General features: G+C 44.9%; 1 protein-coding gene across 1 annotated transcript in view; it reads left to right on the forward strand.

Annotated features, from left to right (window-relative positions):
- Positions 1 to 16,679, forward strand: part of LOC145361402 (prosaposin-like) — a 41,471-nt gene extending 24,792 nt beyond the window's left edge. Inside the window, exons 8-11 of the mRNA XM_080217119.1 lie at positions 5,936 to 6,069; positions 11,743 to 11,820; positions 13,976 to 14,086; positions 16,486 to 16,679. Of these exons, the coding sequence (XP_080073245.1) occupies positions 5,936 to 6,069; positions 11,743 to 11,820; positions 13,976 to 14,086; positions 16,486 to 16,527 (365 nt within the window). The 3' untranslated portion in view covers positions 16,528 to 16,679. The remainder of the gene's footprint in view (positions 1 to 5,935; positions 6,070 to 11,742; positions 11,821 to 13,975; positions 14,087 to 16,485) is intronic.
- Positions 16,680 to 17,090: the final 411 nt, after the last annotated feature.

Genomic DNA, 17,090 nt, shown 5'->3' on the forward strand with positions numbered 1-17,090 from the left:
ATTTTAAATATGTTTAGCAGGTCATTATCAGGAACTTTCAGATCCCAATCAAATCTCCCAACCGCCAGAAGTACTTCATTCTGACGGGGTTCAGACTAGCTCCCAACGTTCAGAGAACTAGTGGGAGGCCTTGCTGGGATGAAGTGGGGGCAATTGGAGCCCCCCACCCCAGGAGATGGGAGGGTGGCGGTGGCGGCGGCGGCGGCGGGGCGGGGGGGGGGGGGGGGGGGGGGGGGGGATGGTGCCTCTTGGCCATGGAAAACAGTCGAGATTTAGTACAGTTGTCCCACCAATTCAGCACTTTCGGGAGAATCACCCTCATGTTTCCAATTCTCCCCGACACCCTTCTCCTCAACAACAAACTACGTTGAAGAAATGGCTGGATAACTACGTGAGTAACACAACCATTTAAAGGTGTATTTAAAGTTTATTTCTTTATTCATGTCACAAGTCAGCTTACATTAACACTGCAATGAAGTTACTGTGAAAAATCCCCTAGTTACCACACTCCAGCACCTGGTCAGGGTACACTGAGGGGGAATTTAGCACCTAACCAGCATATCTTTCCGACTGTGGGAGGAAAGACCATGGTCAGACCCCACTTGGGAGTACTGTGCGCAATTCCGGTCGCCTCACTACAGGAAGTACGTGGAAGCTATTGAAAGGGTGCAGAGGAGATTTACAAGGATGTTGTCTGGATTGGGAGGTATGCCTTATGAACTTAGGTCGAGGGACCTAGGTCTCTTCTCCCCAGAGAGACGAAGGTCGAGAGGCAACCTGATAGAGGTTTTATAAAATGTTGAGAGGTACGGATAGGGTGGATTCTCGGAGGCTATTTCCCAGGGCTGAAATGGTCGCTATGAGAGGACACAGGTTTAAGGTGCTGGGGAGCAAGTACAGAGGAGATGTCAGGGGTAAGTTTTTCACTCAGAGGGTTGTGAGTGAGTGGAATCGGCTGCCGGTGGTGGTAGAGGCGAACTCGCTGGGGCCTTTTGAGAGACTTCTGGATGAGTACATGGGATTTAATGGGATTGAGAGTTATAGATAGGCCTGGTAGGAATGGATATGATCGGAGCAACTTGTGGGCCGAAGGGCCTGTTTGTGCTGTAGTGTTCTATGAAACCAGAGCACCCAGAGGAAACCCCACAGACATGGGGAGAACGTGCAGACTCCACACAGACAGTCACCCAAAGCTGGAATCGAAGCTGGGTCCCTGGCGCTGTGAGGCAGCCATGTAACTGCTCTGCCATAAGTTAAAGGGCCATTCACAAATAGGCACAACAGATCGGTTCATGGGGCAATTGGATATTCCTGGCGATAATTAAGAAGAAAATAAATATATCACAAAAACAGTTGGTCATGTTGGGCCAAATAGACTAAGAATTGAGTTCTTGAGTTGTTCCTAAAAATTGTTGTCTTTGAAGTCACTACCATTGGCAATAGGATACATTATTGTCCCTCTTTGATATTGGTTACAGCATAGAAATAGTCCCAAACATTGAGGTGCAGGAAGTCTCAGGAAATGTGTTGGCCATTTGATTTCCAATTAAATCCCCCAGACATCAGTAAAACCTATTTCAGACCATATGGTACTTTTGAATCATTAGTCTTCAGCATAGCAGAATGTCAATATGCAAACGTTTAATTATTTAATCCAGGCCTCTAGAAGCACAAAGTACAGGAGGTTTTATTTCTTTCTGACTGGGGGAATTGTCTACAGAGTGATCGCTGTTAGTCCTGATTTGTGTTATCCTAGACATGGAAGTTCAGGGTCCAATTTCAAAACTTGATGATTTAAGACTTGGAAGTCTTGTAAACTCTGAGGGGGATGGTGACAGACTCCAAAAGGATATAGAAAGGCTGGTGGAATGGGCAGACACCTGACAGATACAGACAAAGTGAGGACATAAGACAAGTGTAAGACATCGAGGAGTTTTGGAAGACAAACCAGGGCAGGTCTTACACAGTTAATGGTAAGTCCCTGGGGAGTGTTGTCAGACAGAGGGACCAAGAGGCATAGACACATAGTTCCTTGAAAGTGGCGTCACAGGTAGACATAGTGGTGAAGGCGGCGTTCAGCACACTTGCCTTCATTGAGTACAGGAGTTGCACTTTGTTCCAACTGTACAAGATATCGGTAAGGCCACATTTGGAGATCTACATATAATTCTGGTCATCCTACTATAGGAAGGATGTTACTAAGCTGGAAAGGGTGCAGAAAAGATTTAAGGAAGTTACTGGGACAGGAAGGTTTGAATTAAAAGGAGATAGACAGTGACTTTTCTTTCCTGGAGCGTAAGGGAATGAAGGGTGACCTTATAGGGGTTTATAAAATCATGAGAAGCAGAGATAAGGTGAATAGCCGAGGTCTTTTCCCCAGGGAGTCCAAAACGAGAGGGCATAAGTTGAAGGTGAGAAGGGAAAAGGGACCTGAGGGGCAACTTTTTCACAGAGGATGGCGGGTATATGAGTTGTCAGGGGAGGTGGTAGGGACAGGTACAATGAAAACATTTAAAGGACATGTGGACAGGTACATGGATGGGAAAGATTGAGGGATATGGGCCCAAATGGGACAAGAGGCAATGGGACCAGTTCAGTTTAGGACGGGCTGGTTAGGCTGAAGGGCCATGTTTCCACATTGCATATCTCTATCACTGGAATTTTTGTCCTACCCACCATGGGATTCGTAACAGATGGGACATGGTTCATGCAAAGGTTGACCTTGGGCTGGATTTTCCAGCTTTGGGTGAGTGAGGCCAGAAAATCCCTCCCCATGACTATGACCAGAATTTTACCGTCCTTCCTACCACAGGACTCGGAGCAGGAAAGATGGAAAGATCTGTTGACTTTGGGCAGGATTTGACGGTTTCAAGATGAGCGAAGCCATAAAATCCCACCCAATGATTCTAAATCATAGCAGCACTTTGGCACAGCGGTTAGCACTGCTGCTTCACAGCGCCAGGGACCTGGGTTCGATTCCCGGCTTGGGTCACTGTGTGGAATCTGCACATTCTCCCCGTGTCTGAGTGAGTTTCCTCCGAGTGCTCTGGTTTCCTCCTGCAATCCGAAAGACGCGCTGGTTGGGTGCTAAATTCTCCCTCAGTATATCTGGATAGGAGTGTGATGACTAGGGGATTTTTGCAGTAACTTAATTGCAGTGTAAATGTAATGCAGTGTGAAATGGTACGGAGAAGCGACATAGAACGAAGAGTGCATTTTTAAAAGAAACGCAGAGGCAGATGGACCTGAGTCTATCCGTACGTAAATCATTGAAGGTGATTGGCAGCTTTCCCCTGTCCTACAAGACGTACTAAATTTGGGGTATTGTAAGGAGGCATACACAGCTCGTAAGTTAAACACTAGTTGACTGGAAGAGATGGCCAGTCAGCAAAGGGGAAATTGATCGTCCATTGGCTCTCAAAGAACAAAGAAAATTACAGCACAGGAACAGGCCCTTCAGCCCTCCAAGCCTGTACTGTCCATGCAGCCCAACTAAACTAAAACCCCCTACCCTTCCAGGGACCATATTCCTTTATTCCGATTCTATTCGTGTATTTGTCAAGACACCCCTTAAAAGTCACTACCGTATCTGCTTCCACTACCTCCCCCAGCAACTAGTTCCAGGCACCCACCACCCTCTGTGTAAAACATTTGCCTTGTACATCTCCTTTAAACCTTGCCCCTAGTATCTTAAACCGATGCCCCCTAGGAATTGATCCTTCCATCCTAGGAAAAAGCTTCTGACTATCCACTCTGTCCATGCCCCTCATAATCTCAGACTTCTATCAGGTCTCCCCTCAACTTCCGTCGTTCCAGCGAGAACAAACCCAGTTTCCTCATAGCTAATGCCCTCCATACCAGGCAACATCCTGGTAAATCTTTTCTGTACCCTCTCCAAAGCCTCCACATCCTTCTGGCAGTGTGGCAACCAGAATTGAACACTATATTCCAAATGCAGCCGAACTGGAGGTTCTATAAAGCTGTAACATGACTTGCCAATTTTTAAACTCAGTGCCCTGGCCGATAAAGACAAGCATGCCGCATGTCTTCTTGGCTACTTTCTCCACCTGCGTTGCCACTTTCAGTGACCTGTATACCTGTACACCCAGATCGCTCTATCAATACTCTTAAGGATTCTGCCATTTACTGTATATTTCCCAGCTGTATTAGACTTTCTAAAATGGATTAACGTCTTAAGAGGTGATGGATGCTACACCCCTGAAAATTAGAACATTCGTACTGTTATGCCTGTGCTGGCCCTGGAAGAGGAACTCATCCCAATCTCCACCTTTACCCCATAGCTCTGCAAATTTTTCTTTTCAAAAATATTTATCTTTTTGGAAGGCCTAGATTGAAACTGTCTCCACCACACTTTGGGCAGTGTATTTCAGATCCCAGCCTTTGCATCAATAAAAAAAGCATTCCTAATAGTAGCGTTTTGCCAATCACTTTAACTTGGTGTGCACTATATGCAATATATATTGTGATAGAAAATATGAGGACTTTGCTCAAAGAATGGACTTGAACACAAAAACTTTCCAATTTGAGGTACTGCAGGGATTTGTGCTGGGACCTCAACTGTGCACAATATATATCAATGAGTTGGAAGAGGGAATTAAATCTATTATTTCCATATTTGCAGCTGATACAAAGTTGGGTGGGAGGGTGAGCTGTGAGGAGGATGCAGAGATGCTTCAGCGTGATTTGGACAGGCAGAGTATGTGGGCATCTGCATGGCAGATACAATATAATGTGGACAAATGTGAGGTGGATAAATGTGAGATTATTCACTTTGATAGCAAGAATAGGAAGGCAGATTTTTATTCAAATGGGTGTAAATTGAAAGATGTGGATACTCAGTGAGACCTTGGAGTCCTCGTGCATCAGTCGCTGAAAGTAAGCGCGCAGGTACAGCAGGCAGTACAGAAGGCAAATGGTATGTAGGCCTTCATAGCGAGGGGATTTGAGTATAGGGATAGGGGTGTTTTGCTGCAACAGGGCGTTGGTGAGGTCACATTTGGAGTATCGTGCGCAGCTTTGGTATCCTTATCTGAGGAAGGATGTCCCTTGTTATAGAGGGAGTACAGCGAAGATCTACCAGTCTGATTCCTGGGATGATGGGTCTGTCATATGAGGACAGACTAAGTTTGAATTTATTTGGAGTTTAGAAAAGTAAGAGGGGATCTGATAGAAACTTATAAATTCTAACAGGGTTAAACGGAGTAGATTCAGAAAGAATGTTCTGGTGGTGAGAGGAGTCCACAACTAGGCGTCATAGTTTGAGGATTGGAGAAGGGGGGAAGCTACAATAGCCTCATGCTAAAAAGGTAGTCATCTCGATTGACGTCTGGATATCATGTCACACTGGGGAATGGGGGTGTAGAGAACAATGGCACAAAGCCCCCTGGACTGAGGTGAGGAGAAATTTCTTCACCCACAGAGTAGTGAATGTGTGAAATTCACTACCACAGAAAGTAGCTGAGGACAAAACATTGTGTAATTTCAAGAAGAAATTAGATTTTGCTCTTGGGGCTAAAGGGATCAAGGGATATGGGAGAAAGGGGGGAAAACCAGAAAATTGAATTTGGTGATCAGCCATGATCAAAATGAATGGTAGAGCAGGCTCGAAGGGCCAAATAGCACATTGCTGCTTGTAGTTTCTATACTTCAGTCTGTTTGGGGTGGGGTTCAGAATTGGCCACTGTCTCAACCAGAGGTTGATGACAACAATTTCTCTCATTAACTTGCTTTGAGGCTGTGCATATTTCGCTTGGACAGAGCAAATCAGGAGTTTCACTGGTGCCGACTACTTTCTCATTGGGGATTCTTCTCTTGTTCCAACTGATAAATTAAAAGCATCCATTTATTGTTTGGCCAGGAAGAAACTGTTTGACTCTTGTCACTGTTTAATCCAAATTTCTCCCTCAATCCACAGTGCTGCCAATAATGGAATGTAGTATGTGTGATAGCATAATGCAAGAGCTTCAATCAGCTCGGAAACAGGGCACAGGAGTGGATGTCCTTCTGTCAGAGGCCTGCAACCCATATTCGGATGTCTCCAAATTGGTGGTGAGTCCTTGTGGAAGGGAGAGTTGCAAAGGGCTCCATATATCATGTCAGCAATGGGATCAGATAATGTGCTGCCAGGATGTCACCAACCTGTGGAACGGATAAAGTGGGAGCATGAAGCGGATTACCAAGGATTAACATACGTTTATATATTCAAAAACAGCTTTGCACCATTGCCTTTGGTTTCAGCGTATGTTGACCCTCCCCATCCCTCTCCCCTGTCCCCTCCTGGTGTGACATAACATCTGTGGGATCATTGCTGGACAAACACCAGTTGAGATGAGTACTCTGTTAGCATGAAGGCCATTGTAGCCTCCCCCCTTCTCCAGGTAGTGAGGGACATGACCAGCACCTTGGCAGTGCCAGGCTGGTACTGCCAAATGGAAGCAGTGTACAGGAGCAGGGTCTAAGAGGCAGGGCCCCCATAGCAAGGGTTGGCTGGGTGCAGTGAGGGCTAGTGGAGCATGCAACAACTAAATACTGCTCCATGCACCCAAGTGGTTGAATTGCTCAACTTGAAAAAGAATGGCAGCTCTGACCAGTTTAAAGTTTTTAAAATTTATTTTATCAGTGTCACGAGTAGGCTGACATTATCACCGCAATGAAGTTACTGTGAAAAACCTCAAGTTGTCACTCTTGGCGCCTGTTCAGGTACACTGAGGGAGAATTTAGCACCTAATCATCACATCTTTCGGACTGTGGGAGAAAACCGGAGTACCCAGAGAAAACCGGAGTGTGGTCTATAGGCCCCCAAATAATAATAGGTGGGGTGGGTTATAAACAAGGAAATAAATGATGCATGCAGAAACGGAACGGTGATAATTATGGGGGATTTTAATCTAAATATTGATTGGATGACCCAAGTCGGACGTGGTGGGCTTGAGGAAGAGTTCTTGGAATGCTGTCGGGATAGTTTCCTTGAACAGTATGTGACAGAACCTACAAGGGAGCGAGCTTAGATCTGGTGTTGTGTAACGAGGCAGGTAGAATTAGGGATCTTCTTCTGAGGGATCCTCTTGGGACGAGTGATCATAGTATGGTTGAATTTTTGATGCAGATGGAGGTTGAGAAAGTAGGGTCCCGAACCTGTGTCCTCTGTTTGAACAGAGGAGAGTATGATAAGATGAGAGTGGAGTTGGTGAATGTAGATTGGGGGCGCAGATTGGTCGGTAGGACGGCTGAGGAACAGTGGAGGATTTTTAAGGAGATCTTTTTCGGTACTCAGCAGAAATATATTCCAATGGTAAAGAAGGAATGTAGGAGAAGGGATAACCAGCCGTGGTTATCTAAGGAAATAAAGAAGAGTATTAAATTAAAAGCTGATGCATTCAGAGTGGCTAAAAGTAGTGGGCAATTAGAAGATTGGGAAAAATTTAAAAATCAACAAAGAATGACTAAGAAGGTGATAAAGAAAGGAAAGATAGACTATGAAGCTAAATTAGCACTAAATATAAAAAAGGACAGTATAAGTTTTTAGAAATATATAAAGAAGGGGAGGCTGGCTAGAGTGAATGTTGGGCCCTCAGAGGATGAGAGGGGGGTTTTAGCGGTGGGAGATGAGGAAATGGCTGAGGCTTTAAATAAGTTTTTGCCTCGGTCTTCACAGAGGAGGACATGAATAGTTTGCCGGATCTTAAAGATAGAAGGATGGTAGGGGTTGAGGGCCTGAATGCGATTACTGTCACTAGAGAGGTAGTGCTTGATAGACTAAGGGGACTAAAGGTGGACAAGTCCCCCGGACCGGGTGGAATGCATCCAAGGGTTCTGAAGGAAAAGGCAGAGGTGATAGTGGATGCCTTAGTAATTATTTACCAAGATTCGCTGGATTCTGGGGAAGTGCTGGAAGATTGGAAAACGGCTAATGTTATGCCGCAGTTTAAAATAGGTAGCAGACAAAAGGCAGGGAATTACAGGCCGGTTAGTTTAACGTCTGTAGTTGGAAAAATGCTTGAATCCGTCAAAGAAATAGCGAGGGAGATAGAATATAAAAGGAGGGAGGTCTTGCTGCAACTGTACAGGGTACTGGTGAGGCCACAGCTGGAGTACTGTGTGCAATTTTGGTCGCCACACTTGCGGAAGGATATATTGGCCTTGGAGGGAGTGCAGAGGAGGTTCACTAGGCTGATTGGAGGGGGTTGGACTATGAAGAGAGACTAAATAGACTAGCTCTGTACTCGCTGGAGTTTAGAAGGATGAGAGGGGGGGATCTTATAGAGACGTATAAGGTAATGAAGGGGATGGATTGGGTAGAGGTAGAGAGATTCTTCCCGCTTAGAAAGGATAGTAGGACTAGAGGGCATAGCCTCAAGATAAGGGCGGGGGGCAGTTTAGATCGGAGTTGAGGAGGAACTTCTTCACTCAAAGGGTGATGAATCTCTGGAATTCTCTGCCCGTTGAAGTGGTGGGGGCTACCTTGCTAAATAGATTTAAGTCACGGGAAGATAAGTTTCTGATAGACAAGGGAATTAAGGGTTATGGGGACAGCGCGGGTAAGTGGAACTGATCCACTTCAGATCAGCCATGATCTTATTGAATGGCGGGGCAAGCTTGAGGGGCTAGATGGCCTGCTCCTGCTCCTATTTATGTTATGTTCTTAACCCACGTAGACAAGGAGAGAACATGCAGATCCACACAGACAGTGACTCAAGCTGGGAATCGAACCTGAGTCCCTGGCACTGTGAAGCAGCAGTGCTAATCACTGTGCCACCAGTTTGGGGACAGTGGCACTCGAAATAAAATGCACTCAACTGAGAACTACTGGACGACAAATTATCCTCCAGAGATTGAGGCAATCGTGCGTTTCCTGGATCCTCTTGCACTGTCCTGTATCCAATGGCCTTTTAAACGGTCCAGATCACAACCAGTGATCTTGGAGACCCCCAAATACTGATGGGAGTGATGACAGCCACAAACACATCCTACACCCCAATTGATATTTGATCTGGTCTGACCTGAAATCGGGCCTAGAAGCTGAAAGGCCACCAACCTCTGGATATGGATCCTACCACCCCAGAAGTTGGCATCTCAGCTTATTATTCAGCCTAATTGGTTGCTTTTTTCATTCATTCATGGGACACACGTGTTGCTGGCTGGCCAGCATTTATTGCCCATCCATAGTTGCCTGAGAATCGAGAGTCAACCATATTGCTGGGTGAACGTTGGTCCCTTAGAGGATGAGAAGGGGGACTTAGTGGTAGGGGATGGGGATATGGCTGAGGTCCTGAATAACTTTTTTGTTTCTGTCTTCACGGAGGAGGACGTGAATAATTTGCCGGGTGTTAGAGATGGAAAGGTGGTAGGACTGGAGGGTCTTAATGACATTACTGTTACTAGAGAGGAGGTGCTCGACAGACTGGAGGGACTGATTGTGGACAAGTCGCCAGGACCGGATGGAATGCATCCGAGGGTTCTGAAAGAAATGGCGGACGTGATAGTGGATGCCTTGGTGGTTATTTTCCAGACATCACTTGATTCCGGGGAAGTGCCGGAAGATTGGAAAGCGGCTAATGTTACGCCGTTGTTTAAGAAGGGTGCCAGGCAAAAGGCAGGGAATTATAGGCCGGTTAGTTTAACGTCTGTTGTAGGTAAAATGTCAGAATCCGTCATCAAGGAGGAAATAGCGAGGCATCTTGAGAGGAATTGCTTGATAGAGCAGACGCAGCACGGTTTCGTTAAATGGAAGTCGTGTCTGACAAATTTACTGGAGTTCTATGAGGATGTGTCTAGGGCGGTGGATAGAGGAGAGCTGGTGGATGTGGTCTTTCTGGATTTTCAGAAGGCATTTGACAAGGTACCTCACAGGAGGTTATTGCAGAAGGTCAGGGGACAGGGAGTTGGGGGTAGGGTGTTAGCGTGGATAGAGAATTGGTTGTCAAATAGGAGGCAGAGAGTGGGGGTCAATGGGTGCTATTCAGATTGGCGGTTGGTGACTAGTGCAGTGCCTCAGGGGTCGGTGCTGGGGCCTCAGCTATTTACCATTTATATAGATGATCTGGAGGAGGGAACCGAGTGTAGGGTGTCGAAATTTGCTGATGACACCAAGATTGGAGGAAAGGCAAATTGTGCGGAGGGTGTGGAGAGTCTACAGAAGGATCTAGATAGGCTGGGCGAATGGGCCAGGAAATGGCAAATGGAATTTAATGTTGGCAAGTGCGAGGTGGTCCACTTTGGTAGGAATAATGCTAGGAAGGATTATCACTTACGTGGCGAAAAACTGCAGCAGGCGACGGTGCAGAGGGACCTCGGGGTCCTTGTGCATGAGTCGCAAAAACCCAGCTTGCAGGTGCAGCAGGTGATCAGAAAGGCGAATGGGATGCTGGCCTTCATAGCGAGAGGGATTGAATATAAAAGTAGGGAGGTCTTGCTGCGGCTGTATAGGGCATTGGTGAGGCCACAGCTGGAGTACTGTGTGCAGTTTTGGGCATTGTACTTACGCAAGGATATTTTGGCCTTGGAGGGAGTGCAGAGGAGGTTTACTAGGCTGATGCCGGAGTTGAGGGGGTTGAGCTATGAGGAGAGGCTGAAGAAACTAGGCTTGTACTCGTTAGAGTTTAGAAGAATGAGGGGAGATCTCATTGAGACGTATAAGATGATGAATGGGATGGATAGGATAGAGGTGGAGAGACTCTTCCTGCTCAGAAAGGATAATAGGACTAGGGGGCACAGCCTCAAGATAAAGGGGGGGCGGTTTAGAACGGAGTTGAGGAAGAACTTCTTCACTCAAAGGGTGGTGAATCTCTGGAATTCTCTGCCCGTTGAAGTGGTGGAGGCTACCTCGCTAAATATTTTTAAGACGCGGGTTGATGGGTTTTTGATAAGAGAGGGGATTAAGGGTTATGGGGAGAGGACGGGAATGTGGAACTGAGCCACGACAGATCAGCCATGATCTTATTGAATGGCGGGGCAGGCTCGAAGGGCTAGATGGCCTACTCCTGCTCCTAGTTCTTATGTTATGTTCTTATGCTGTGGCCCTGGAGTTACATGTAGGCCAGACCAGCAGATTTCCTTCCTTAAAGGACATTAAAGTTTATTAGTCACAAGTAAGCCTTACATTAAAACTGCAATGAAGTTACTGCAAAATTAGTGAACCAAGTGGGTTTTTCTGACAAACAATGGTCATCATTAGATTCTTAATTCCAGATATTTTTTGTTGGTTTCAAATTTCACCAGCTGCCATGGCAGGATTCGAACCTGGGTCCCCAGAACTTTAGCCGAGTTTGAATTGATAGCAATAATGCCACCAGGCTGTCGCCTCCTCTGTTGCGCATTCTGCCTAGGCCCTGACCTCTGAATTCCCCTTCTTCAACTTTTCTACCTCTTTCCTTCTTTTTCAATCTCTTCCCTAAACCCCTCCACCACTCATTTCTCATTTGGAGATATCTCTACACACCTATGTCCTTGAATAGAATTTAGGCCAGAAGTCCTAGTGCCGTCTTAGGTGACTCAGTGTCATGTATTGTTCTCAACTTTACTTGTGCAACCCCTTGGGATATTTTATGACATTGATGGTGCTTTATAAATACAATATATAATATAGTTGTTGCTTTTCCTCTTGTTTTGTGTTTCTGTTTTGTCATCAACTTCTTAGCTTGTGAAGGACAGTGAACCAATGGAGGCCATTAGTTACACTGGATTGGAATGACTTTTTTCCCCCATTTGATCTGGTTCTTACAGTGTGAAGGCTTCATTCGCTCCAATAAACCCACACTCAGCAGTCTTCTTGAGAAGCAGGAGGAAAGAGACCTTTGTGGGGTAAGTGTATGAAGGTTTGCTCACTCTCCACGTTGAGAATCAGACAGAGTTCAATGTAATCATTCATGTGTTGGGCTGGCACAGAATTAAAGGACCAAATGGCTTCCTTCTGTGCTGTACTGTTTTAGGTTTCGATATTTTCTGGTTAAAATCAGATTTCTGCTCTGTGACAAATCTGATAGAGAATGTGAGGATGACTGGTGATATCAGGTTCAGATGCTCTGTCTCAGTCAAACAACCTGTCGCTTGGAGAATAGACACTTGGTCAGGGTATCAAAAACAAAGAGAACCCTTCGAGCTGGAAGGCTACCAAGATTCATGAGAGGGGATAACATTGAGAATCGTGACCCAGTTCACTGCTTCCTCCATCTTGTAAAAAGGACACTGATGCTTCTTGTAAAAAAAAAAGTGACTGATGCTCCAGAGAGGTCTAACAACTGATATTCATTCAGGGTTAGGCCTTATGTATTTACTGGCAATGACTTGATGTGACAGGTGGTACATGCCATGCCAAACAAAGCGAAACTTGTCAAGCTACCATAATGATTTTCAATTTCTCCTTTAAAAGTAAAGTTAAAGTTTATTCATTAGTCACAAGTAAGGCTTACATCAACACTGCAATGAAGTTACTGTAAAATTCCTCTAGTCACCACACTCCGGCGCCTGTTCAGGTCAATACACCTAACCAGCACATCTTTCGGACTGTGGGAGGAAACCGGAGCACACTGAGGAAACCCACACAGACACGGGGAGAATGTGCAAACACCACACAGACAGTGACCCAAGCCAGGAATCGAACCCAGGTACCTGGCGCTGAGAGGCAGCAGTGCTAACCACTGTGTCATTGAAATTTTGTCTTTATTATGGGAAAATAACATGGAGGAATTTCAGAGTTTTGGTCAATCTGTGGAATTCGTTGCCACAGAAGGCTGTGCAGGCCAAGACATTGCGTGAATTTAGGACAGACAGAGGTAGATAGGTTCCCAATTGGTAAAGGGGTGAAAGGTTTCAGGCAAAAGATGGAGAATAGGTTGAGAAACATAAAAGCCATGGTTGGATGGCAGAGCAGACTTGAAGGGTCAAATGGCCTAATTCTGCTCCAATATCTTACGATCGTATAATCTAAAATAAATGTGATGAAGTGAGGAGTCAAACATTCCACTAACGCTTTTGGAGGATAAATTAATTAAAACAATTAACAAAAGCAAAGAAAACAAACACACACGATTACATTGCACAGTTAAAACTAGGCTTACAAACATTTCTCCAAAAGATTTTTACTTGGTCAGACTCACAAACAAACATCCATTTGTGGCACAGACTGTGTAGATAATTAATAAAAAATCCACTTAATTCACCACAAAGCAATCACTGTTGCCTTAGGGAAGGTATCTCAGTGCTTCTAACTCTCTCTCACTCTGCTGTACAGGATTCCATGAAATTTGGAACAACAAAAAGCATTTTCTTTGTGGCTGGAAACTGCTCACTTTGTGCTTTTCACAATGCTCTCCCTGCACAGAGCAAACTTCAGTCTTACATGCCCACTCGCCTTAAGGCTTTTTCTTATTTTTTTTCTCTCTCCCATCTTTAAAAAACTTTGTTTCCATCATCTCAGAATTTTACTGTCTTGAAAATATGGCCATCTTTCATGTTGTCTATTGCTCCCACTCTTGGGTCAAATAAAACTTTGCAATTTTCCTTTATTAATTTTTGACTTTTGCTGGTTGCAAGCCCCATTTCTACTTCACTTTGACTTCAACTAATCATAAACAAAAGTGACCCTTATCTCCAAATGCAAATTTACACCCATGTTGTGTTACCTTACCTTAACTTGACCATGTCGATTTCTTCTGACTGATTTTACACCTAATCCTAGTAATACATTCAATCGTACACAACAACCATCAGTTTAATGAAATTGGTCACACACAGTCAAGAGGCTGGAACTTTCTGACTGTGCATGTCAGCAGGATCTTCTTGTCCCACTGATGATGCACCCCAACTGTGGTTTCCTGGTGGCATGGGATGGACACACAAGCACACTCATATACGCTCTCACACATGCACAGGTGCACACAGGCATACGCATGCACACACACTTGCTTCACAGAATACCACAAAAATATTTTTTAAAAAATTTCCTTCTTCACTACAGGAACTGTATTTCTGTGTAAGAAAAGTTGAGGCAACGTTGACTGGACTCAATGAATGCACTTGGGCACCATCACACTGGTGCGCAACCTTAGAAAGAGCCCTCCGATGCAAAGTAAGAATCATTCCAATTCTCTGGACAATAAGTAAAGACTTAGAGACAACAGATAGTGGCTGAAAATCGAATCTTATTTAAAATTTGTGTTCCACATTAATTACTATTTGCCCTGGTTTTTACTGTTATTCAGTGCGCTCAGATTGCAATCTCCCTTCACACTGCGATCATGGTTAACTCCTGACTTAGAACAGAAAGAACTTCCATATCTACTCTTCACTCTACTTATCACAGGAATGTGTATCCAGTCCATGCACACTTGCTAAATCCACATTCAGTATTGAAAGATTACTTTTCATGCGACGTTAACAAACTGAATTTCAGATTTGACCTTTTTGTTCACGTTTCCGAAGCAGACTGGAGATGTGGTGCCGGTTTGTCTGACGCCTCAGTTAGTTCATGCAGAGATTTTTATTTAGCAACAGGTGAGGTGATGGCCTAGTGGTATTATCACTAGACTATTAATCCAGAAACTCAGCTAATGTTCCGGGGAGCAAGGCTCAAATCTCACCACAGCAGATGGTGGAATTTGAATTCAATAGAAAAAAATCTGGAATTAAGAGTCTACTGATGAAACCATGAAACATTGTTGATTGTTGGAAAAACCCATCTGGTTCACTAATGTCCTTTAGGGAAGGAAATCTGCCATCCTTACACAGCCTGGCTTACATATGACTCCAGAGTCATAGCAATGTGGTTGGCTCTCAACTGCCCTCTGAAATAGCTGAGCGAGCCACTCAAGGGCAACTCGGGATGGGCAATAATGCTGGCCCAAACAGCGATGTCCATGTCCCATAAATAAATGAGTTTATCTGCACTCTGCTACCAAATCAAACCAGCATGAAGAATCTCCAGCCTACACTGAAGCATGAAAGTGGTGTGCAGTGAACAGCAGTTGTACTGCTGTTCAAACCATTCTTAACAATGGACTTACTTTGTATCTAGTGGTTCTGCAAAAGGCCACAAAAGGTGGGGAATTTTTTAAAATTAATTTGTGGGAGATGGGCGTCGCTGGCTGGCCAGTACTTATTCCCCATCCCTAGTTGCCCGAGAGCAGTTGAGAGTCAACCACATTGCTAAGGCTCTGGAGTCACATGTAGACCAGACTGGGTAAGGACAGCAGATTCCCTTCCTTAAAGGGAACCTTCCCTAAAGGGTTTTTCTGACAACCGACAATGGTTTCATGGTCATCAGTAGGTTCTTAATTCCAGATTTTTTTTTACTGAATTCAAATTCCATCATCTGCTGTGGTGGGAATCGAACCGGGCTCCCCAGAACATTAGCTGAGTTTCTGGATTGAGAGTAGCAATAACACCACTAGGCCACCCCTATCTTGAGGATGAAAAGAGAGGATAATATTTTGAATTAGAAAGTGGTGATTAGGTGACATCAAGCTTCAGAATCTGGAGAACTAAATTGTTTGAGGGAGGGTGTTTGTCAATAGCTCTCGCTCATTGTTATCTCTCTCACAAGGCCAGCATGATCAAAAATACCGATTCTGCCTTTACAAGCGATCAGAAATGCTGATTTATGGCGAGTAGAACAGCGTGAGGGTAAATACACTGGAAGCATGTTGCTGACTTGATTTCTACGTTCCATATCATGCAGGAAATCAAGATTTTACCAGGCCAAATTTAGTCACTCTTCACCCCACCTTTCTCACTCTTGCAGGTCCCATAATATCACCCGCCAATTCCCCCAACCCCGCACAAGACCAGGAAAAAAGTTATGACCTCTGAGTCTGCTGAATATTTTTGGAATGCTGTATAGGGCACTGGTGAGGCCGCAGCTGGAGTACTGTGTGCAGTTTTGGGCGCCGCACCTGCGCAAGGATATTTTGGCCTTGGAGGGAGTGCAGAGGAGGTTTACTAGGCTGATACCGGAGTTGAGGGGGTTGAGCTATGAGGAGAGGCTGAATAAACTAGGCTTGTACTCGTTAGAGTTTAGAAGAATGAGGGGAGATCTCATTGAGACGTATAAGATGATGAATGGGATGGATAGGATAGAGGTGGAAAGACTCTTCCCGCTCAAAAAAGACAGTAGGACTAGGGGGCACAGCCTCAAGATAAAGGGGGGGCGGTTCAGAACGGAGTTGAGGAGGAACTTCTTCACTCAAAGGGTGGTGAATCTCTGGAATTCTCTGCCCGTTGAAGTGGTGGAGGCTGCCTCGCTAAATATTTTTAAGAAGCGGGTTGATGGGTTTTTGATAAGAGAGGGGATTAAGGGTTATGGGGAGAGGGCGGGAAAGTGGAACTGAGCCACGACAGATCAGCCATGATCTTATTGAATGGCGGGGCAGGCTCGAAGGGCCAGATGGCCTACTCCTGCTCCTATTTCTTATGTTCTTATGTTCTTATGAAAAGGTCTCATATTTATATCTTGTCTGTTTTTATTTTCAGAATGTCAAACTCTGTGAGGAGCTTGGTTGGAAATACACCTGAAAGATATTTTTAAAATTTTCTGATGCAATGTGCTTAATTTCAACAGAAACATTGTTACATAATCTTTGCTCAGAAACTGAATTCAGCTTGTAGACTAAAGAGCTTCAAAACTGCGATGTGCTTCTTTTATAAACTATTACTAACACACTGAATTGGGAATTGATGCAATTTGTTTCCGTATCTTCCAATTGTTCTACTTAGCACCTCGCTCAATTAGCCATTTAGCACAGGGGAGGCTGAACACTGAGTTTCCGAAGGTTGTTTTCTTCAGCTGTGGTGAGCCTTCTTCACTCAGTCTGGTTCCTTACACACACACACACAGGGAAATATCCAAACCTCAACCAACATGGAGGAGGAGCTGAGGTCAACAACAACCAGGGTCACAATGGATAGGATCACACAGTTCCAACTGGAAGGCACCATTTCCCTTCTTTCATCTTGGATAGGGTGTTAAACTGAATGAACGGCTTCACTCGGGGCAGTCATAGGAACATAACAACATCGGCCATTCAATCCGTTGAGCCTGTTCCGCCATTCAATCAGATCGTGGCTGATCCTGGAGT

This window comes from Carcharhinus amblyrhynchos, chromosome 34 (assembly GCF_965287045.1).
Source record: "Carcharhinus amblyrhynchos chromosome 34, sCarAmb.v2.hapA, whole genome shotgun sequence".
NCBI lineage: Eukaryota > Metazoa > Chordata > Chondrichthyes > Carcharhiniformes > Carcharhinidae > Carcharhinus > Carcharhinus amblyrhynchos.